The sequence below is a fragment of the Lepidochelys kempii genome, chromosome 1, assembly GCF_965140265.1.
Source record: "Lepidochelys kempii isolate rLepKem1 chromosome 1, rLepKem1.hap2, whole genome shotgun sequence".
In the NCBI taxonomy this organism is placed as follows: domain Eukaryota; kingdom Metazoa; phylum Chordata; order Testudines; family Cheloniidae; genus Lepidochelys; species Lepidochelys kempii.
The window spans coordinates 288433046-288457398 of NC_133256.1; the positions used below are offsets into that span (position 1 = coordinate 288433046).

The following is a 24353-nucleotide window of genomic DNA, read 5'->3' on the forward strand; positions in this document are numbered from 1 at the left end:
TTGTATAGTAATTTACAAAGTGAATGTAAAAAGATGTCTATGCTGGGTTTGTACCATTCCTATTTAATAACATTTTCCACTCACTTTGCACTGCACAGGGTAAGGTAAATATCGAAGAGTTTCTACCACATATTGGCTGAGTGTTACAAATTTGGGGCAGACACAGCTTGGCTGAGCATCTATACAATAGGCACGTATCTTTTCCGCCAAATCGTGAAAGGGACACTGTTTCTTGGACTTGATACCCCATGTTGGAAAAGAGACAGGACAAAAGGTGCCAAAAAGCTCTGCCTTCTACAAGCTGGACAGGTACGCATCATTGCTATTCATAGTGGTGGCTGGGTCATAGAAAATGCATTTCTGATGTAAATTAGCCTCAATCCTTAGGCTACTCTTTAAGTTTCACTGTCCCTTTGCAATTTCAGGCCAAAACCTACCACTAAACATAGGCCCTTTTGCCATGAGTAACCAGTGACTTCAGTTGTGCTTTTCACCGAAGCAGGCATTATACTCTGTAATAAAGGGCCCTATCTGCGAACCTTTGGCAATAAAAAGGGATCCTTCTTCCAAATGACATTGCCCACTTAACAACAAATGTGCTAGTCAGTATTATTAATACAAATGGATCATACTTCAGCTAAGAACCTATTTCTATAAATCATCAGCTGGTAGGAATCTTTACAGTGAAGTATCTCCACAGAAGCTCCCAGCTGCCCTAAGATAGGGAAATCAAATGTAGGGCTAGTCCACACCAGCACTTAAGTCAATGTAGCTTAGGTCACTGAGAGGTGTGAAAAAGATACTCCCCGGAGTGACATAAGTTACATCCACCTAAGTACTTTCCAGACCAGCGCTACATCCCTGGGCAACACTCTCCCACTGACATAGCTTCCGCCTCTCACGGAGGTGGAGTAATTCAGCTGACAGGAGAGTGCTTTCACGTCAGCATAGTGCGTCGTCTTCAGATGCGCTACAGCTGAACCGGTGCAGCTGCCCTAATGTAGCGCGGTAGCATAGACTCGCCCTTAGATACTACATAGCTGACTCTGTTTAATTGTCCACATGTAGGGTAGTCTGAATGGAACTCTTTGAATCACAAACTTTCATATCTTTGGCAAATGGAAAAGCAGGCATTCAGGACATGATGAATGTAGTGTGAATTGTATTATAATTGGAAATAAGTTGTCTATTGCCCTGTACTGGGTGAAATAACAGGAAGGATTAGAATAGCCGTGCTGAAAAAGCTCACACCCCACTTGCATGATTTTTCCTAACATTTTAAACTCATGCCACAGAATCAGCAATATTCTGCTAACAGAAGTTTACCTATAATAAATTCAAAGAGCCATTAATAAGACTATAACAACAAAAACAAAACTCTTTTTTTTGAGTAGCAAAAGAAAGATCTAAACAACAACAACAAATTAAAAAGAAATGCATGACAAACAACAGCTGTACTATTTCAATTACCTAGGCCTATATGGGTATGTCTACACAGCAGTTAAACACCTGTTGACTTGAGCTCAGGCTGTGGAGCTGTAAAATTGCTTTGTAGACGTTTGGGATCAGACTGGAGCCCAGGTTTTGGGACCCCCCCTTCCCAGACCACCCATTCCAGCACCATCCTGAATGTCTACACAGCAATTTTACAGCCCCGCAGCCCGAGTCAGCTGACCCGGGCTGGCCACAGATGTTTAACTGCTGTGTAGAAACGCCCAAAGAATCCCAAGAAATCATGGCAGTGAAGCCAACATTCATATGAAGATGGGCCTCAGAAGTCCCCATTTACCTTTCAGCCTCTCAGATATAGAGTAGAAGTGTAGAGGTATGCCACAGAGAGAATTTAGCACTAAAGACAAATTAGCAAACAGCAGCATGCTGCAATTAGATAATTAGAGTAACATTTACAAAGCTGGTTATTTGGAGAAAAAAAAAATATTGACGGGGCCCAGGCTAGATCCATCTGAAAGGATAATTTTCCAAATCTGGGTGTTAGTAAGCAGATCCTTTACTAATGGGCCTGTTTGTCCTCAGTCCCCTCCAAAGCAAGGGTTTGTAATTATATGCACAATCAAAGCCTCTGTATCATATTACAAGTAGCATTACTGTCAGACTACGGCCTCTTTTAAAAAACACTATTTTTCCAGAAATGTTTATTTTAAATTTAGAGTTGTTATTGTTATTTCTGCTTGGTGGGTTAAGAAGGATTTTCTTTCCTCTGCACCGAGGTTGAAAATTCCTGGAAAGCCATGACAATATTCGGCATTCATGATTACGCAGACAGACATATTTCATGAAAATTGCATAGGCTTTTAATACAGAATTATGAATGAGCTCTAATGTTGAAATTAAATTGCTTTTCAGAACGTATTTAACATATTTCCATTTGGCAACCTTGGGGTGTCTTTTCAATAACAGCAATTACTAAGAATAGGCTATATTTTTTTTTTTATGAAAACATTTTTCAGAGTGGACAAGACTTCCTGAAAAATGTTGTACATCTTCATGGCTGACATTGCAGTTGTTTTGAATTAGCTTCCACCACCCCACCATGTTTCACCATATAAGTCGCCATGTGCATCTTCAAACAAACCTAGAGACTTTCCTCAGAAGTTTCTGCACGGTAACCTAAGCTCAGATGTGAAAATAATTTGTGAGTTGGGAAGTAAATATATAGTCCAAGTTATCCCATTACTCAGAAAGTATAAATAATCTTAGCTAATGTCAAGCTTTTTTTAAGGCAATGATTTTCTCAGCTGATTCCAAGGGATTCTGTAAGTATTACCTTGTGAACTATCCCAAATTTACTCTTTTCCTGGCCTCATACAACTGACTGCTTGGTCCACTAATCCTGATAAGAACAAGCTGTTTGATTCCTGAATTGAGTGGAATAGAGTTCAGATTTACCTTTGCATAATGCTAAACACATTGTGATTATACATTACACAGTATACACAGGGAAATATGTGCATTTGGTAAACCAATGTCTGAGACTTACCTTTGGGCTTTGCCTGAAACAGCAGCTTGTCTGTGTCTGGGAGATGGGGGGGAGGGGAAAGGAGGGGGGTACATTTAGGTGAGATTCCCTCAGATGGACGGTTTAGTAAACTCTATGGTTTACCCCTTATTTCTGGGGCCCTGTTCTCAAACAAGTGGCCAGGTTTTATATTTCTTTTTCAGAAATGGCTATGGAAAGTTTTAGTTCATTCATTTAGAAATGTATCCAGTAAGCTAGAGATCAAGATGGCTGAGCAGCAGTTTTGCAGACTACATGGTGCTTTCACTTGCTGACGTTGCCTTTTGTTCATGTTGACTGGCAGCCACTTGGACCACTTGGAATGCTGCACTTTGTTGAGTGTGGGCTTCTACTCGCACTCACATGGGTGCAAATCAGAAGTAAGGCCATAGAAATCAAGTGGGTTATGCTAGTATAAAAATGATATAAATGAGAGATGGATGAGTCCCTTAACTGCAGGGTAAGCAAGTTAGATAGTTCTAATCTATCTAATTTCATCACAGGGCAAAAAATATATTTATTTGATGCACTTGGTAGAAATGGATATTTTCAAATGTAAACCAATAGCCCACTAGTAGTATGGATCACTTACTTCTACTGAATAGTAACAGAACTGCTCACCCCATGAGTCACAGGCCAAATGGATTAGCTAAGAAAGGATTGGGTCACCTAAAACTGTTTTGCATGACTGCTCTGGTCATAAACATTTATCTGCTGATTCTTCTTTTTCTTTCAAATGACAAGAGAGGCGATGAGCAATGTTCAAATATCCAGACTCCGTTTAGTGAGGTGTAATCTGCTGATTAAATAGCAATAGAGGAAAATGCTTTTGTCGTCGTCATCTATGGCAATTTTAGCTTCTGGACTGAAGACAGGGAGGAATAAAACAACACAAAGTCACACACACATTTGTACTGCATTATTTACTCACACATTTGTACTGCATTATTTACTCACATTTATTACTGATGGAATTAGCTGGAGATGTACGCTCACCAACTCTGCATCAAGAAGTGGCATAGGCATTGATACCGGAGCCTGTCCGTTCCACTGTAGCAGTGTTCAAATATGGCAATTGCTATATTCTTACAACTCAGCCAGTTGGTAACCCAGACCCAATGCCATGTGACTCACCTGACTAACCTCATTCTGGCAACCTGGCTCGAAACATGAAATAAGAATGAAAACCTGTGTGTGAAAGTGTCTGTCAGCCAATAGTGACTTTTTCTGGGTCACGATATAGCAGCATTTTAACAAATTTGCTTCTTCAGCAGCACAACAAAATTCACAACCGAGAAAGAAAGCCATTTTGAAAAAAATCTCTGCATTCTATTTCACCCATGTCTAGGGTGTAACAAAACCTACTGGTTAGTTTTGAGTTTTATGTGGAGGGAAAAAGATGGCCCCTTTGTGACCAATATGCTTTCAGACGCAGGCATTGTATCCCACTACTGGGCACAGCTTCACCCTTTGGAATCTCTTTCCACTAGAAACGTCAGCTGTAGCCAATACATATTTACCCAGCTCACTTGAGGATAACTCCTGCAGGACCCGTGCACGGATTGAAGTATTTGATGTTCATGGAGGGAGAATACCAAATATTATTCCCCTTGGACGGACGTCATTCAGCTGTTGGACTCGCTCCCTTCATGTCACGGTGTCACTAGGGATGAATGAAGCCGCCTTTTGGCCGGGTCAGTGTTTGGTTTAGAATGTTAGGTTTGGTGTAGCAATTCAGGCACTGCCCACCACCTCTGCCCTCATTTTTCAATGCAAACAGGCACCGGCGTCTTGTGACCTAAACAGCCACAAGAGTCTGCCCTTGAAAAACACAAACAATGTTATTTTAAACGAAAGGGCTCTCTGCTTCTACCTGCATCTTCTGGGGAACCACTGCCCTCCCCCTGCAGGATGTAAGCATTGGCCACCCACTTCAGTGGAAGCTACCAGGACCCTGGGGCTCTAAAGGGGAGAATAGGACCTTTGGTGCCTTCCCACCACCCACTAATCTTATCTATCTCGGGGGGGGGGCAATTGTGCTCTCACTGGGGTCAATGGCAAAACTCCCACTGACTTCAAACTGCACCAGGATCAGTCTCTCAATCAGTAAATTCTCAGCTATCCTTTGTCACTCATTCTGTTGGGTGATGATATTTACTACGTATGCACAGACCTGTTCTTGCACATACCACTCCAAGTAACAATTTATTGGACAATGGGTTTGAACTGGCAAAACACTAAAAGGACACAATGGCAGAGAAAAACTAGCTGATGAACAGAGAGGACACTGAATTCATTCTGCAACTTCTGACCGCTCAGGTCATTGCTAGCCCACAAAACTATATTCAGTGACCTGGAGACAGATGGCTAGAAATTCCTTAGATTAGGATTGGGATAATATGATAGGTTTTTTGATGTCCTGTGCAACATTTGAGTCTGCAAAACATGTGGGAACCTATTGTAACTGTGAAAGCCTGTATTGACATACAAAGGGGCAGGGATGTACAAATGGGGTAACGGTACCTGCAAAAAGATTGCTCAGGCAGTTGTTTGCCTAGAAAAATGCAGAATTTCATGAATAAAGACGGATGGCATGCATTTTGTATGGCACAGGAATTTGTTGAGAACTTGGTCCACTATTTTTAGAATGGTTATGCCCCATAGCTCATACACTGGCTAGATCTCTGAGATGCTGGGCCTACATTTGCTATAGGTGGGATTTTCAAAAGCAATTAAGAATTAGGCACCCGACTCCCATTGAAAGTTTTCAAAAGATTTTCTCTTAGGTGCTTTTGAAAATCTCAATCAATTGGCCTGACTCTCCATTCCATTGTACCAGGTTTACATGAGCTTAACTCCTGGCATAAAACTGATGCAACGGAGTGGAAAAACTAAGACTTGTATTTTTGTAAATTATTTCAGAGGCTTATATTGTTTTATGTTTTGAGTGATTTTAGAGCTCATGGTAAGGTTGGAAATCCTTCTCATGTAAGAATCATAGAAGATCAGGGTTGGAAGGGACCTCAGGAGGTCATCTAGTCCAACCCCCTGCTCAAAGCAGGACCAATCCCCAATTTTTGCCCAAGATCCCTAAATGGCCCTGGGGGAAGGAGACCAAAGCCCTGAGGTAAGTGGGGAAGTGGGATACCGGGAGGAAGCACGAGCAGGAGTGCGTGAGAGGGGAGGGCTCCGGCCTTATACTGAGAAAGAGGGGCGATCAGCAGGTTATCTCAAGTGTCTATACACAAATGCACGAAGCCTGGGAAACAATCAGGGAGAACTGGAAGTCCTGGCACAGTGAAGGAATTTTGATGTGATTGGAATAACAGAGACTTGGTGGGATAACTCACATGACTGGAGTACTGTCATGGATGGATATAAGCTGTTCAGGAAGGACAGGCAGGGAAGAAAAGGTGGGGGAGTTGCACTGTATGTAAGAGAGCAGTATGACTGCTCAGAGCTCAAGTATGAAACTGCAGAAAAACCTGAGAGTCTCTGGATTAAGTTTAGAAGTGTGAGCAACAAGGTGATGTCGTGGTGGGAGTCTACTACAGACCACCGGACCAGGGGGATGAGGCGGATGAGGCTTTCTTCCGGCAACTCGCAGAAGTTACTAGATCGCATGCCCTGGTTCTCATGGGAGACTTCAATCACCCTGATATCTGCTTGGAGAGCAATACAGCGGTGCACAGACAATCCAGGAAGTTTTTGGAAAGGGTAGGGGACAATTTCCTGGTGCAAGTGCTGGAGGAACCAACTAGGGGCAGAGCTCTTCTTGACCTGCTGCTCACAAACCGAGAAGAATTAGTAGGGGAAGCTAAAGTGGATGGAACCTGGGATGCAGTGACCATGAGATGGTCGAGTTCAGGATCCTGACACAAGGAAGAAAGGAAAGCAGCAGAATATGGACCCTGGACTTCAGAAAAGCAGACTTTGACTCCCTCAGGGAACTGATGGGCAAGATCCCTTGGGAGAATAACATGAGGGGGAAAGGAGTCCAGGAGAGCTGGCTGCATTTTAAAGAATCCTTATTGAGGTTACAGGGACAAACCATCCCGATGTGTAGAAAGAATAGTAAATATGGCAGGCAACCAGGTTGGCTTAACAGTGAAATCCTTGCTGATCTTAAATACAGAAAAGAAGCTTATAAGAAGTGGAAGACTGGACAAATGACCAGGGGTGAATATAAAAATATTGCTCGGGCATGCAGGAGTGATATCAGGAAGGCCAATTCACACCTGGAGTTGCAGCTAGCAAGAGATATTAAGAGTAACAAGAAGGGTTTCTTCAGGTATGTTAGCAACAAGAAGAAAGCCAAGGAACGTGTGGGCCCCTTCCTGAAGGAGGGAGGCAACCTAGTGACAGAGGATGTGGAAAAAGCTAATGTACTCAATGCTTTTTTTGCCTCTGTCTTCACGAACAAGGTCAGCTCCCAGACTACTGCACTGGGCAGCACAGCATGGGGAGGAGGTGACCAGCCCTCTGTGGAGAAAGAAGTGGTTCGGGACTATTTAGAAAAGCTGGACGTGCACAAGTCCATGGGACTGGATGCATTGCATCCGAGAGTGCTAAAGGAGTTGGTGGATGTGATTGCAGAGCCATTGGCCATTATCTTTGAAAACTCATGGCAATCAGGGGAAGTCCCGGACGACTGGAAAAAGGCTAATGTAGTGCCCATCTTTAAAAAAGGGAAGAAGGAGGATCCTGGGAACTACAGGCCAGTCAGCCTCACCTCAGTCCCTGGAAAAATCATGGAGCAGGTCCTCAAGGAATCAATTCTGAAGCACTTAGAGGAGAGGAAAGTGATCAGGAACAGTCAGCATGGATTCACCAAGGGCAAGTCATGCCTGACTAATCTAATTGCCTTCTATGACAAGATAACTGGTTCTGTGGCTCAACGGGTAGTGATCAATGGCTCCATGTCTAGTTGGCAGCCGGTATCAAGTGGAGTGCCCCAAGGGTTGGTCCTTGGGCCAGTTTTGTTCAATATCTTCATTAATGATCTGGAGGATGGTGTGGATTGCACCCTCAGCAAGTTTGCAGATGACACTAAACTGGGAGGAGAGGTAGATACGCTGGAGGGTAGGGATAGGATACAAAGGGACCTAGACAAATTGGAGGATTGGGCCAAAAGAAATCTGATGAGGTTCAACAAGGACAAGTGCAGAGTCCTGCACTTAGGACGGAAGAATTCAATGTACCGCTACAGACTAGGGACCGAATGGCTCGGCAGCAGTTCTGCAGAAAAGGACCTAGGGGTTACAGTGGATGAGAAGCTGGATATGAGTCAGCAGTGTGCCCTTGTTGCCAAGAAGGCCAATGGCATTTTGGGATGTATAAGGGGCATTGCCAGCAGATTGAGGGACGTGATCGTTCCCCTCTATTTGACATTGGTGAGGCCTCATCTGGAGAACTGTGTCCAGTTTTGGGCCCCACACTACAAGAAGGATGTGGAAAGAGTCCAGCGGAGGGCAACAAAAATGATTAGGGAACTGGAACACATGACTTATGAGGAGAGGCTGAGGGAACTGGGATTGTTTAGTCTGTGGAAGAGAAGAATGAGGGGGCATTTGATAGCTGCTTTCAACTACCTAAAAGGGGGTTCCAAAGAGGATGGCTCTAGACTGTTCTCAGTGGTAGCAGATGACAGAACAAGGAGTAATGGTCTCAAGTCGCAGTGGGGGAGGTTTAGGTTGGATATTAGGAAAAACTTTTTCACTAGGAGGGTGGTGAAACACTGGAATGCGTTACCTAGGGAGGTGGTGGAATCTCCTTCCTTTAGAAGTTTTTAAGGTCAGGCTTGACAAAGCCCCGGCTGGGATGATTTAATTGGGGATCGGTCCTGCTTTGAGCAGGGGGTTGGACTAGATGACCTCCTGAGGTCCCTTCCAACCCTGATATTCTATGATTCTAAGGCCTGTCTTTAGCCACAAAACAGGCACAGGATGAACAGTGTGAATGCAAATTTCCCCACTCTGCTACCACTGCTAGAGCAAAGGCAGTAGTTCAGTCTCTGTGCTCATTCAGTTCTTGGATTATTGGCTGAGGCTGCCAACGAGCAGGGTTATTGGGGTGGTGGGTTTGTAAAGTGGTGCCAAGACCAACTCATTTCACAAAGGCCAAAGAACAGCTATGAAATCATTGTGGATTTTGGCTATTACAGACACAGGCCAAAATTGAAGTGGTGTTCTAGAGGCGAAAGTGTCTCTTTCCCAATACATACCTCCTCAATTATCCAGCCCCCAGGGGCATACTTTCATGGAAAGCAAAACTTGTTGCAGATAATTACAGATATTTTCCACACTGCCCAAGAGTTACACCTGACGATGTTCTCCAGATGTTCATGTATGTACAAAATGTACAATAATGTTGTTAACTGGATGAGAATGCCCAGACTACAAGAAGAGGGCTGCATGAAAAACAGCCTGGAAAAAACACATTCTGAAAATATACTAGCCCAGGAACAAAATCTACTTGTCTTTCATTATTACTGTAAAAGTGGACATCTCTCACTTGTTTGTCAACAGCTACTTGCTCTAGGCAAGTGGGTTGATGAATTGTGGCATTGCTCTTTTAGGAACATTTAAGACAGACCTGATACAATATTTTGATCGCTAATATTTTTGGGAACAGGTATTTTTCCCCACCTGGGCAGACAGGATGTTTGTAGTTCTGTGCTTGGGATGTAACATGAAGCCACAGTTTTCAGTAGAGTTGCCAATTTCAATTGGACATATATCTGGAGATTTCATCACATGACATAATCTTTAATTAAAATGATTAATCTTTAATTCCTTGAGACTCCAGTACAATCCTGGAGGGTTGGCAACCCTACTTTTCATATTTAAGTGAGAGAAAAAAATCCTTCACATTGGAGCTGCATTGACTTAAATGCTACCAGTCCAAAACCAACCAACCAAACGAAAAAGGAAAGAAAAAATAAAATAAAAGAAAAACTGCCAGTAGCTGAAAATGGAAGTGGAAGAAAACGGATCTGTTGTCTTCAGCCAAAAAGAATTGCTTGTCTAATACAAGAGATTAGATTGCTGGTGTCATTCTCAGTGAAGCATTAAAAAACACCAAATCAGAAAGCCCTGTCTGAGATATCTGCAGACTGACATTTTTCCAAGTGTTTGAAAGCTGTCCAAGATGAACAGAAACAAGGATTTTTGAAACTAGAAGGCTTTTTTTTTTTTCCCCCCCATTTGTGGAACAACTTTTCTTTTACTATTGGCCTGGGTCGGTTAAGCAAAAGAAAGTCTGAAAAGTTTGACCAGAAGTGCTAGAAATTCCGTGGAGCAGGTTTGCAATTAGCCACACCCTAATACATTATTTCTGCTCAATTTGAACGGTTGGGTCCTGAGCCTGAAAACACATACACACGTGTAAGCATGCACAGTATGGGAGCCTTATTGCTTAGGGAGTTAAGCACTTTTTACTGGATTGGTTGCCACTATAAGGACTACAGAAAGACTCACATCTGCACTGTCTGTAAGTTTTCTGTCTAAACATCTTGGGTAGAAATATTACTTTCATTTATTTTAAAAATGTATTGTGAAAATAATACTAGTGTCAATTGTTACCAGATTCTTGATCTGAAAAGACTTACTGAGCATTCCTATAGACCTATTTTCTAATAATGGGGAGAAACAAGGTCAAAATGTCACACACATCATTCCCACTCAGCTACACAAAATGCTGAGTCAGATATTTTGCAGGTTTATTGTGAGCTCTGTAGAAGGCCTCATTTTAATAGTCAATAAACTTAACAAATATTAATTCAACTTTCCCACTGACCTAAGGAGCATTTCAACCTTGTTGTAGTGCATTGGGAAGATAATGCATTTGTTCACGGTGCCAATCTTATCACACAATGATTCAGATTATATTGTATCATGCCTGACTAATCTAATTGCCTTCTATGACGAGATAACTGGCTCTGTGGATGAGGGGAAAGCAGTGGACGTGTTATTCCTTGACTTTAGCAAAACTTTTGACATGGTCTCCCACAGTATGCTTGCCAGTAAGTTAAAGAAGTATGGCTGGATGAATGGACTATAAGGTGGATAGAAAGCTGGCTAGATCATCGGCCTCAACGGGTAGCGATCAATGGCTCCACGTCTAGTTGGCAGCCAGTATCAACTGGAGTGCCCCAAGGCAGTGGGACTGCCAAGAGTGGACGCTCTATAGAACTAGATCCAGTGAATTAAGAACGAGACTCTTTCCTATAGTAAGTAAATAACTATTAAGCAGCGTGACGGGGTGTCCTGAACTCTGGTGAGTGCCTCCTGTTGGTTGGGAGTGGTGCTGCAATTTTCTTTTTCTCCTGGCACCCCTGTAGGGTGTTGACCCCATCAGGTGGGTCTTCAATGGCTCAGTCCTCCAGCTAAGTCACAGAGGCCACAATGCTACCTTCCCAGGTAACAAAGTGTTGGCCCTCTCCAAGGTCTTCAGCCCCATCTCCGGGCCTGTTTAAATTCCAGCCCCTTTCTCAGGCTTTTAGGACAGAGTTTTATCCCCTTCTCAGGGCTTAGGTCACTTGCCCAGTGTCTGGTGGGTGGATCTGGGCACACCCACTGGTCCAGATCCCAACCCATGGACCCTATAGACAGCAGCCACCTTCTCCTTCCCTTTAATAGTGGCTGCTGCTGCATTCCCTGGGGTGCTTCCCACTTGATCCCATCACCTTCAGTGGTTGCCTTAGGGTTACAATCCCTGGGTTCTCCCAGTCTGTTCCTTGTTCGAGCTCTTTATGTGAGCCTGCTGTGCTCTAATTGGCTGCTTCCTTGCAACCTTTCTAGGCAGGTCTGAAGGATCCAGCTTCACTGCTCCTTTCCTGGGGTGGAGTGTGGTATGACTGCGAGGCCTCCAGCAGTGGGCCTCAAAGGGCCTGGTACACTCCATTACAAGGAACTATAGCATCAGCATCCACATTTATGTTTGTACAGCGCACAGCCATAGGCTGCCCCCCCACCCAAAACTGCAAGCCTCAGGCAGGTGTAGAATTCCCCCCCGCCCCAATATAGAAGTCAGACTACGCCTATGATACAGCACTTAGCGTAATGGGCGTGTCCTTCAGGTGCTACTGCGATATACATGTTAATTTATGCAGCAGAAAACCATAATTTGGTGAAAAGAGAGACAGAGACTTGCTGGTGCCATGGGCTAGGAAGCTAGACTTTTATCTGTAGTTCGAGATGGGCATTGTATTCCTCACTCCCTGTCCTAAAGTGGCAAGGAGTCTTGTTGGACTTTATCAAATAGCTTCTCCAAGTCACCGGACTAGTGGCTGCATTTCAGGTGCAGATAAAGTGATTCCTATTATTATCATCATGGTATTATATTAAGTTAAGGGGAGTAGGGCCTTCCATTTATATACTGCCCTTTATCCTGATGGATCACAAAGCTTCTATGAAAACATCACTAACAGATCATTTTACATATGCAGCTGCAAGTACAGATAAAAGTTCAGTTCATTCACCCACCTCATCTCACCCTCTCTTTCTTTTAAATGACTCTGCTATGGAAATACCTGTATAGATACCGATGCTACATCTACTGCATAGTTTCCTGAATGCATACGTTCCTTGCTGTATTAAGGCCCCCCACTGTAAGTGATTTCTCACACACTTTACGTATCTGATCCTATAGTTTAAATATTATATATGAATCTAAAATAAAATCAGATTCTCATATTTGTAAAGAGCTTTGGGAGTCATGAAATTCATAGAAATGTAAGGTCAATGACTCACTTTCCCTGCTACAAAAACAGAGCTACCTCTACACTGAAACCTGGCAGCTGGCTAACAGCTCACAGGAATACCATTTTTGAGCAGGGAGTAAAGAATACTACATCTAACTGAAACTAGAGATAAAAGTCTAGCTCACTAACCCAGAGCACCACCTCGCCCTTCGTTATGTAATATCAGTTAATGGCATGACTAGAGAGGCTTAGGAGTTTCCTGAGTGGAAGGCACTATTATAACCGCAGGTTAATGGTCATTAGCAACCTCTCATAGACTGCAGTGGGACCAGCAGCACATCCATTAGCCTTATCTGTGGAGATCTGGGTTCAGCTCTAGTAAAAAAATAAATGCAACAGTCTCGTTACATTCCTTTGTGGATAATTTTTGTTATTACAAAACGATGACACAATTGGCCATAGTTTGATAGCTGACGCATGAGAGGCCAAGGATCAGAACAACAGGAATATTGCAGGTCCTGACCGATGTTTAGTGGCAGAGTTACACAGGGACACTTGCACCAAGCCTGCCCATGTTATCAGTCACAACCTCATCTACAACCAAATGGCAAACAGCGCAACCTTGTGATTGGGGATGCAAAGTGACTTCAAGATCATCTCTACCCTCTGTGGGTCCAGCATGTGGGGCCCACCCCTCTGGGTCAAGTTAAAGCAATCTAATGGCCCCTAAGGAGCCAAAACTGTAGCTGGGGATTGACATGAAATGAGGGTGCACCCTGGTCATTCCTCCTTTCCTCCGCTATGCCATCAGCAGGGAAGGGTATTGATGTAAAAGCCTCTACACCAGCTCTAAGCCACTAGAGGATCTTCCTTGCACTGCCTGGGATACACTGGTGTTAGGGTCAGATTATACCAGCAGTGCAGTACAAAACAATCAGAGCATGAGAGAGAAGCTGGCCCCGTGTCACATTTTAGTCAGTATTATCAGTCCCTCAGTCCAAGAAGCACCAAATGATCTCAGTTATAAAAGGAGGCAGAAAGGGGAGGGGTTAGAATGGGTTGGTTTAGACTATACTAATGTGGCAAAATGAGTCCTCAGAATGTCACCTGACATTCTAATTGATTGTCACACAGATTGTCCTTAGATGCCCTGCAATACTTGAGAACAATTAACAACTGAATTATTGCACCAATACCACTTAGGTTCCCAGGAATGTAAACATGAAAGCAGGACTGAAAACAACATGAAAGCTCTCCATCTCCACCCCCGCCCCCCCCTAATTTTTGTAAAACTTTTTGTAGAGTTGATTTATCAAACTGAGTTAATCTGTGAACAATGAGGCATTCCAAACCTGTTTCCCTAGAGACGAATCCTTAACAAAATGCAAGTTTTCAGCCAAATTGTTCAGCTGCAGTCTATGCACTCGCATGGTATAACTCTTATAATTTGCAAAGTGTTATCTGCATAGAACTCCCCAAAGTCCTACACTACACACAAAAACATACGGAAGTGGCTGAAGATTTTTGCTAAGGTGAAGGTTGAGCACTCTCCCCTCAATTATATCTGGATCTCTCAAATACTTTCCCAGGGACTGGTGCATGTAGGGAATCAGAGTACACTACACTGCTTAGGCCTCTACTACAGAAAGCTGCTTGTGATAAAAAGTTGGATATATCAAAAAAATACACAAAATGCAGACTGTCATAAGGGGACCCAGATAAAGGAAGCACCTTAGGATTGGCTGAAGTTGAAAGCAGATGAACCCATGGCAAAAACAGATACACTTAGGAAAGAAAACAGAGCAGTGTGTATTCAGAAAGTAATTTTATTGTATATTCATATATGATAAATATATGAAAAGAATTTTAATTGAAAAATTTATATACGATTTCTTAAAAGTATTGAATTGTTCTGAGGAAAGGTTTTAGGTATTAAAAGGTACTGAAGGGTGAAATGATCATTGGATATCTATAATATGTATGTGTACCTTTTAGGTAACATTTAAAAAGTTATCCTGTTCAAACATCCAAGTTGCAATACAGAGAGGATATTATAAAAGACAGCTTTCTATTTCGGCATCATTTGCTTTCAGTATATATAAGCCTCCAGACAGTACAAAGTTTAACCGGATAGAAATGCTCACTTGTTACATTAGACAATGTGCTCAATTCCCAAGATCCATTTGTCATGACCACAGGCTGACTGACCTAAATTTGGACTTTTTAATACCAGCCAATGCTGGCATTTTGTAACAGCACTTACCTTGCACTGTGCGGTGGTGCAGAGAGAACAATGAATTTCCTATGTTAAACGGTGTAACTCCCACAGATCACATACACCTCACCATATTGATTCAGTTCATTGCATTCCATATCCTGCCAAAATAAATCTACTGTAGGACAGCTGACATTATTGCTCACTGAAGATTTAACAATATATTTCTCTAACATAAGACAGAAATACACTGAAACTTGATAACAAATCCAAGAGCAATCTGAAATTAAACCACATGCATGCACCACATTTTTATAATGTTGCATTTTTTACGTTTGTGTCAGAAAATATGGTAGGAGAAAACTTACTTCTCTTCAAACAAAGGTAAGGAATAAGAACAGCCCTTCTCTAAGAAATTGTTAAAGAATCATGGGACCCTGAAAAGCTTGACTGCCTTTATACACTAAGGACTAGCCTGTATAACCTCTACCTACTTCAGTGAGTAATTGTTTACAGGACCATCAGTGGGACTACTCCTCAGTAGTGGCTCATTAATGTTAGGATTGAACAATCCAGCTCTAAATATTTAGCACCTTGATTTGTATTCATTTTACTTTAAAGCATTTTATGCTGCCTCCCTACTTTTGTAGTAGTGCTAATGGGGGCAATTCTCAACTTTCTATACGCTTTTACAGAGGCTGTTTTTAAAATAAAGGGCGACTGTGTCTACACTTCAAGCTGGGGGTGTGATTCCCATTGGCATTGAGCTAGCACGCTAAAAATAGAGCGTAGCCACTGCGATGCAAGCCCTGAGTTTGCACCCGGACGAGGCGCTAAGTGCAGACTTGGGCTGGGTACCCCTCCCTTCACTTGTGCTCCCACAGCTACGCTCTCTTTTTAGCAAGGTAGCTCAAAACAGAGCTACTGCGTGTACGGCTCATGGTGCTGGGAGCCACCCCTAGCTCGGAGTGCAGCCACCCTCTACATTTCAGGTGGTATGTTCAGTTTTATTGATATAATAGGCTCAATCCTGCTTCCATTAAAATCAAGGGGAATTTTGCTCCTAGCGGGAATAGGATTGGACCCGATGTCAATCATAACAGGATACTCACAAAGGGAGCACTTGATCTGGTTGGTCACTGAGCATTTCAAGGCAAAGTGATATTAGATAATACTGTCTCACTAAAGCTTAGAAAACCTCATTACTCGCAATTATATGCTACTAAATTAAACTCTAAGAGCAGTTGTGGACAACTTCTTGCCAGGGGAAATCAGCAACTCACCAAGTGAATAGTCTGGCTTTTTGCCAGCTTTTTTCATGCTCATTTGTTACATCCACCTCCCCACTAACACCCCTCACCATAGCTACCTGTTATAAAGACCTGGCCCTTCGAGGCTTTATGGTTCCAGGCCAGTTTAAATTAAAAATGGAGTATTTCAGAAGGGTGTTACTTTTCATTATGTAGTCCCACAGTTCCGCAGAGCCTGCTGATACCTTGTAGTGATTCCTTGCCTTGGGTAGGGCAAACAGCCCATCTATGTCAACCCACATCCACTTCAATTCCCTACAAGTTCTACTGGCTCCTGGCCAAATAAATAATTCCCTTTATATTTTAATTCAAGTCCAGACCTCTAATTGTTGTAGCGGAAGAAGACAGGGCCTCACAAAAAAGCAAAGGCTATTCAGTGAACCTTGAACAAGTGAAGCTCAATAGTTTTGAGCTTGATTTAATACCCCATTCCAACATCCAACAAGGGGAAAATATTTATTATAATGCAATATATATGTCCCTGCAACTACACCCTTTGTATTTTGGCAGTAATTTAGCCAAAGGAAGGGCTTTACATCTCATCCATCACTTTTAGTTGGAAGGGAATTGCCTAAGTCCAAGTTTTTGCAGGGTGTGGTTGATACAGTGAGATGGTTGAATACACATGACCAAAGGCCACATGCCTCACAAATCAGAACCACCACAGATGTGCTGGGATCTCAATAATTTTATTACACTCAGGAGTTTTCTGTTGTCTGAAGATAACCACAATCCCCTTTTCTTCACAAAAAAAAAAGGAAAAATATTCAGATCTATAGTAACAAATCTCTAAGGTGCCACTAGTACTCCTTTTCTTAAAGCATGAAGAAGAAACTAATAACTAATGGGGCTAAAGTCTCTTGTTTTAAGCCTTCCCCAAAGCAATCTCCAAAAACAAAACCAGGAGAGTCAATCAACAAATATTTAGATCATATTATATAGTAAAATACATTGGCAAGCAAGGCCTCAATTTCAACAAAGAAAAAAACCTGATGGTACAGAATGCCTTTATACATTTTAAAATATGGTATAATATAGCAGGCAAGTTAGAAAAAACGTTCTTCATAAGCTGTGAGTTTTCTGAAGACCGCCCTTTATCCTACAGCTCGGTTTTGTCTGTTTGGGCAGGACTGGTGCTACTGCTGCCTTCTCCAGCATTGTTCTTATCTACAGGCTCGAAAGATAATGAGGCAGAGTTTATGCAATATCTTTTGCCAGTTGGACGAGGCCCATCATCAAAGATATGCCCCAGGTGAGCACCACACTGAAATAAAACAACAGAGTATCATTGTATTTCTATACAACTACATGGCACGGCAAATGCTATTAATACTAACATCTGAAGGTTAGTCTATAGTGGGACAATGTTTACACAGGAAACTAGATTGAAGAATTTCTTAGGTACCTTTCATTAGCCTAACCCCTAGTCGATGTCTCTGTGGGCTGTACTATGCATACGAGGGACACAGAATAGTGGAACTGTACATATCCAGAATCATTCAGAAACAATGATAGTTCAGGTATGTTCAGATTTTTTGGCTAAATAATTAAGCCAGGAATAATTTATAAATCGGATTGATGCTTAATTTGTTACTTGCAAGGAATGTGAAAGTATATGTGCTGTCACCACAGAGAGAAGTATTGTTTTGGATGAGTGGATGTCAGATATGTATAATAGCATGGAAAAAGCCATGCTGCTGACTATAACAGAGGTAACATTCACTTTCCTTTACATAGAGAACATAACCTTTGAAGAAACTGATCCACTGAGCCATTACTGAAGAACTAAGACTGCTGTAGAGGCACATGATGGGGGAGAATTAGGTTAACAAACATCTTGAAACCAACAGCATGCTGTAATTAGCCACTCCGATTCTTTCTTATTTCTCCAGCAGGTCAGGAGGAATAAAAAACAAACCCCTGCACTGTACAAACATTCACCTTGAATAGGGAGTCATGCTGCTTTGCTAGGGCCCCAATGCATCTCCCATTAAAGTGAATGGTTGATTCCAACATGAGTTGAAATCCGTGGAGTTACAGCGGTGTCACAGTTCAGAACATATCCCCTCGTGGGCTAGCAGCCTGACAGACAGACAGACAGTCACCCAGCTGGACATCCAGATAACAGAAATTAAGGCAAAGAATTATTCTTTACACTTAATTCATTTCTAACACAGTATCCAAAGCACATACCAGCAATATTGAGTATTCCTGGCTGTGAATAATTATGCATGTTGGCTAAGTTCCTAACAGCTCAGCATACTGGGGATAATTTTTTGCTCTCTTTGGTCCCTTTTATTGCAGTGTCCTCCTCATGTTATAGTCCTCGATTCACCGAAGCACTTAAGCATGCACTCAGGCCGTCTGTAGGAGCAGGCAGAGATCACTGCTGCAGGTTATACTCTCTTCATGCTTCCAAGAGGTATTTCACAATCGTGATGACTAGAAAAAACTCCCCGTCCCAAATGAAAACTGAATTTCTGACTAGAGCTGGGCAGGAAACTGCTTTCCTATCCATCCCTTAAACATTTTCCAGATTTGAGGGGGAGGGGGAAGAATTTTCACCTCAAATTGGGACAAAAAGTCAAAATCTCAAACATATTCACAAACATATTTGACAAAAAATGTTTTACTGAAAAATTCCCCACCTGCTCTAATTCTGATCGACACAAGACTATAGGAGCAGGGGTCCTAGGCATGTGCATAACGTAGTGCTGGATAAAGAGACAGTCCTTACCATGAAGAGTTTAAAGTTTAAGACTCCAATCCTGCAACCAGAGCTGTGTGGGCGGATCCCTGTGAGTGGCAGGCTCCAGCTGTGGTATTGGGAATGGCACCATAAGGGCTAAACTTCCCAGACAGAGAGTTTTGGAAGGGCTCTGTGAAACTCTTGTTGTTATGCACAACCAGTTGGAATCAGCCATAGAAAAAAAGCAGACCTCTTGCAAGCACCTTAAGCATTGAGTGATCACTGAAAACCACACCAGCTTCCTGAGGGCAGCCCATGATAAAGCCCTTCTGCCCTGGCAAGGCAGCGGAAATGGCAGTGGTAGCTCAGTGGAAACACACCATTAGCCAGTGAGACTGCTTCCACCCTGTGGCATCATCAGGAAGTGCTTTCAGCAGCTGCTGTTATGCAAATGAGCGTTGGGAAGGCACAGGAAGGACTTTTAGGGAGCTGGTTAAGGAAGTGGTTAACAGCACTGGTAAGGCTGGGGACAGTATAACTACCTACAGTTATTTTTTTCAGGAGGGGGAAAAACAAAGGAGGTAATGAGGGTTAAATGAAAAAAATAAAAGCATAATATAAATAAAGATGATGCTTTAAAATAATACAACTAATGAGTCTGATGTTATTCATGACTGATCACTTGCTTGTATCCCTCTTTTCTAGCCCTGATCCCTTTTATCCTTGGAGTTTGTAAGTTTTTTGAAGCAGGAATTGTCCTCATCTTATTGTTTTTTACAGCATGTGGTCTAGCATAATGAGGATCTTATTCCAATTGGGGCCTTTGGACATCAACATAATACAAATCAATCATAATAATTTTGTTTTCCGACGTATTTGTACAAATCAAAAATATGGCAATTAATCTTCTTGACTGAGAAAGTTTTCAAACCTCATGGCTCAATAGCAAAGTCTTTTCCAAATTAACATTTACCAAAAGATTATTTATAGATCACTCATTCTCCAATGTAAAGGAACAGAGAAAGAGAAATTACACAGAGGAGCAGATTTCAGGAAACATTGACATACAAATTTACGGACTACCAAGTCAACCTATCACAACAGAACTTGGCAAAGAATACTAAAGCCTCAACACGGTTAGAGGTGGTTTCATTATATTTTTCTGTGGTAGCAGTCATACCAGGATTGGATTACTGAGAAATCTGTTATATTTTGTGACATTGTCTCTCACTAAAATTTACATATAGATTCCATGTAAACATGTGCTAGTACTCGTGTGCAATGAAAATAACCCAAATTCAATTGTTTGCAGCAGAAAGGAATTGTTTTGGCTGTTATTTGAAAGCATGAAAGACCAACTGTCCCTACACTACATACAACATTTCAACCATCACGGGTGCTGACTATTTTTCTTCGGTGACTGTTAAAGTTGGTAAAGCCTCCCCATGAAAATCATCCTATGCTGGTTTATATATTGGGCAGAACGTGGCAAGATGATGGAATGCCAAGTGTAACTCTGGCCTTTGGCAAATTGGGAGCAGAGCTGACCACAGCCAACTGACAGCATGGTTGGGTCTCTCTGGGCTCCTGGTTCTCGTTGGTTGCCATGAGCTGAAAAAAGCACTGTGCAATCGGCTGTTAATAATTTATTCAAAGCATATCAACTTGCAACCAATCTTTTTGTGATTAAAGAATTTTATTGGTTTTTACAGGCACAACATAATAGCTAGAGAGACCCTAGGGGGAAGGACCCCCTGCACAGGAAAGGAAAAGGAAGGACACAGAATGTGCAACTAATTTAATATTATTCCCTAAATGTGCCTGCAATTAACATTTACCTGTCACAAGTATGACCCTATATGTATTTTCAGGATGATGTGTTTCTAACAGAACTGTAAACATTGTTTCTCAGATAATCCCAGGGATGCTTTTGTTTTATAGTAAGGTAACACCCCCAGCGTTTGATCTCTAAATTGAAGAACATTTTAAATATTGGCATTTACACAGAAGCAAACAGATGGAGGGACATTTACAGAAAAAGCAACTTACTTTTTTCATCTGCAAGAGATTAATACAGTTTGGAGCATGTGTGTGTGTGTGTGTTTGGAGGGATTGTTTACCAAGAACTGCACTGCAGTAAAATTGTGGTCTTTTCTGCTGCTGGGTACATGATTCACATTCTTAGCATCCACGGGAGGAGAGGAAATGGCTGTGTTATAGGTACACTATATGGGAGGGTTTAGTTGTGCCTTGTGCAAGTTGTTCCCCACCCCCAGGCTATCATCCTGTGTGATCTGCTGCATCTGCTGGGCCAAGTACGCGGGTTCTACTGGTGGGAAGTCACTGATGGGAAGCTGCTGTTGAACTTTGCTGTGGGGTTTAGCCTCATATTTTCCTACACTGTTTAGTAAATTTAGGTTTTGGTGTGTTTTAAATTGGTGTGTGCATTGCTAATGCCATTCTGTGAAATCTGCCAGTCCTAGTTTCTCCGAAGCCAGGTAAACGACATTCTCAGACTCCTCCACCCTAACCACATGCTGCTTTGGGCTCCAGTCAGATGAATCCAAAAACTTTGGGTTCTCTGGAAGGGAATCGTCATATTCCAACCCATACGTTGGCCACAGGCTTCATTTGGCTGTACTCACGTCCTGCCAGGTGGCACTGAGTAGGCTGCATTTTCAACGAATGTCAGTAACCACTGAATAAAGGACCCAAATTCTGGTCCCACAGGGACCTTGCTAGTGGCTCACTGAGAGCTGCCTGCCCAGATGACGCTGGCTTGCCTTCTCATTTTCTGCTAAGAGAAACAGAACAGATGAAACGATGATACAAAGCAAGATTTTTTGTAGATCCAGAATAGGGCAATTAGCTCTCTAGGAGGGACACAGGTGAGTTATGCATCATGTGAAAGTATTTTATTTGATCCTGCTTTCAATTTGCAGCCCTGTGTTTGTATTATGAGAGAAGCAGACATTGCTCTCTTTACTATTCATTATTTGATAGATCTCCACTATGTCACCTCTTATTTATTTCTTATCTATACTAAATACAAGTAAGCTCTGATAAGATGAAGATCTCAAAGGAATGCTTCAAAAAGAACAGTTACTATTTTGATATGAACATTAGATACATGGCCCGATATGGATTTCAGATAACCAAGATATTCAGATACTAGGGGCTGGTAAAACACAACCCTAATAATTTTTAGTATCTCCTCATCTGGAATTTTTTCCATGCCTCTAATTTAATTTAATTGATTTTCCTTGGATTTTTTCTATTTGTACTACATCCTGTTTGAGATAGCATGATCCAACATGAACAGTGCTCTATGTGAGGCCATGCCTGTGATTTATAGAATGGCATTATAATATTTGAAGTATTATTCTTTATACCTTAATACTCTCTAACATCTTGGTTGCTTTTCTAACCACCAAAATCTATTGATCAAATCTTTTCACTGAGCTGTCCACAGTAAAGTCCAGGTCTTTTTCCTGAGTGGTTTCAGTTAATTTAGAACCCATGAATGTGTATGAGTACGGACTTGTCTACATGGCGCCAGCAAAGCTCCCTAGAGGGTTGTGATTTGTACAGTGCTGTAACCTGTTATGCACTAGCTGCCCCTTTAGACCCAGTTGCGGCACTCTCTTTCAGGTACCTGGTTCGCACTGACGTAGTCCTGTTTCAGACCTTTAGAGCAGGGTCTACACAGGGCAGTTGGAGAGCATGTTATTGTGCTTTTCAAATCGCACCCCTCTAGCATGCTTTGCTCTGTCGTGTAGACAAGCCTTGTTAAAATAGTTTCTTCCAAAGCACATGTTAATATTCAACTGAAAAAGTGTGAGGTATCTGCAATTATATTGTGGAACTGTTAAATCATTGTTAAATAGCACCAGTTACCAGCTGGACAGGGTCCTAAGCACAGACTGTGACACAAAGTATTCTCAATACTTCTGTACCTCAGTGAGCAGTACTGCCCTAAACTCAGCCAGGGAAGAATTAGTCCTTGTTCCCTCCACACATTGCCCAGCATGCATGGAAGGGGAGGTTACTTACATGTAACTGGAGGTTCTTCAAGATGTGTGGTCCCTATCTGTATTCCACTGAGGGTTATGAGCAAGCAGCCTGTGCCCGGCACTGGAACTTTTCAAAGCAGAAATGTCCGGCTGTCCGTGCATACGCCCTTGCACTGCCTCATGGTTTTTCTCGAGGCAATGAAGGATGGGGCAGACTTCTCTACCACGAATCTACCAGATCCGCAACAGAAGGGAAGGAGGGTGGGATTGGAATACAGTCAGGGACCACACATCTCGAAGAACCTCCAGTTACAGGTAAGTAACCTCCCCTTCTTGTTTGAGTGATAGTCCCTACTGTATTCAACTGAAGGTGAGTAACAAGCTGTACCTAGCTAGGAGAAGGGTGCAAGGAAGATGATGGAACTGTGGAGCGGAGAATCGCTGTGACAAACAAGGTGTCCATTGCAGAATTATACACTAGAGCATAATGAGAAGAAAAGGCATGTACCAAACTCCATGTGGCTACCTTACATACGTCCACAAGTTGGCACATTTTGGAGTGTGGTGGAATTTGATGCTTGCACTCTCATGGAATGGGCCCATATCCCAACTGGTGGGGATCATCTCGATAACTGATAGCAGAGCATAATGCACCCTCAGACCCACTTCGAGATTCTCTGGGTGGAAATGGCCTGCCCTTTTATTTTTTGTCATAGCAGAGAGAATTATCTGGGAGACTTCCAGAATGGCTTCATTCTTTGTAGATAAAAGGCAAGGGCCCTACGTACATCGAGGGAGTGAAGCTGGCATTCCTCAGTTGAGGTGTGGGAAAGAAAGTGGGCAAATGTAGGGTGGGTAAAGGTGAAAGCAAGAAACCACTTCTGGTAGAAATTTGGGATGCAGGTGCAGTGAAACTTTGTCCTTATGGAACACGGTGAGAGGGAGGTTTGCGATCATGGCCCTCAGTTTGCCAATCCTCCTTGCAGCGGTAATAGTAACCAGGAAAGCGACCTTCATGGAAAGAAGAGAAAGGGAGCAGAAGGCAAGAGGTTTGAAGGGAGTGTTCATTAATGATGTAAGCACTAGACTGAGGTCCCATTGCAGAGTGATAGGCAGAATGGGCAGGTATTTATTTACCAGGCTCTTCCAGAATTGGGCAGTCAAAGGAGGGGTAAAAATGGAATGCTTCTCAACGGGAAGGTGGAAAGCATTAAAAGCCACTGCATGCACCCTGATGGAGTTGAGAGCAAGTCCTGAGGCCTTCAGATAGAGGAAATAGTCTAAGAGCATTGGGATGTCCACAGCTTTGGGGGCAAGACCTTGTTCTTGGGCCCAGGAAGCAAAACGCATTCATTTGGCTTGGTAGGATCATCTTGTGGAGTCCTTACTGCTACTGGAAAGGACATT

The 24353-nt window shown here is 42.5% G+C and overlaps 1 protein-coding gene across 5 annotated transcripts in view; it reads right to left on the bottom strand.

Moving 5' to 3' along the window:
• Positions 1-15158: 15158 nt before the first annotated feature.
• Positions 15159-24353, bottom strand: part of MSRB3 (methionine sulfoxide reductase B3) — a 147286-nt gene continuing 138091 nt past the window's right edge. For 3 of the 5 annotated variants that reach the window (XM_073327875.1, XM_073327879.1, XM_073327878.1), the window contains one exon: positions 15159-17508. In XM_073327875.1, coding sequence (XP_073183976.1) covers positions 17344-17508 — 165 coding nt within the window. In that variant the 3' untranslated portion in view covers positions 15159-17343. Of the gene's footprint in view, positions 17509-20023; positions 21731-24353 lie in introns of those variants that run through there. The other 2 variants (XM_073327877.1, XM_073327876.1) reach the window with 2 other exon arrangements.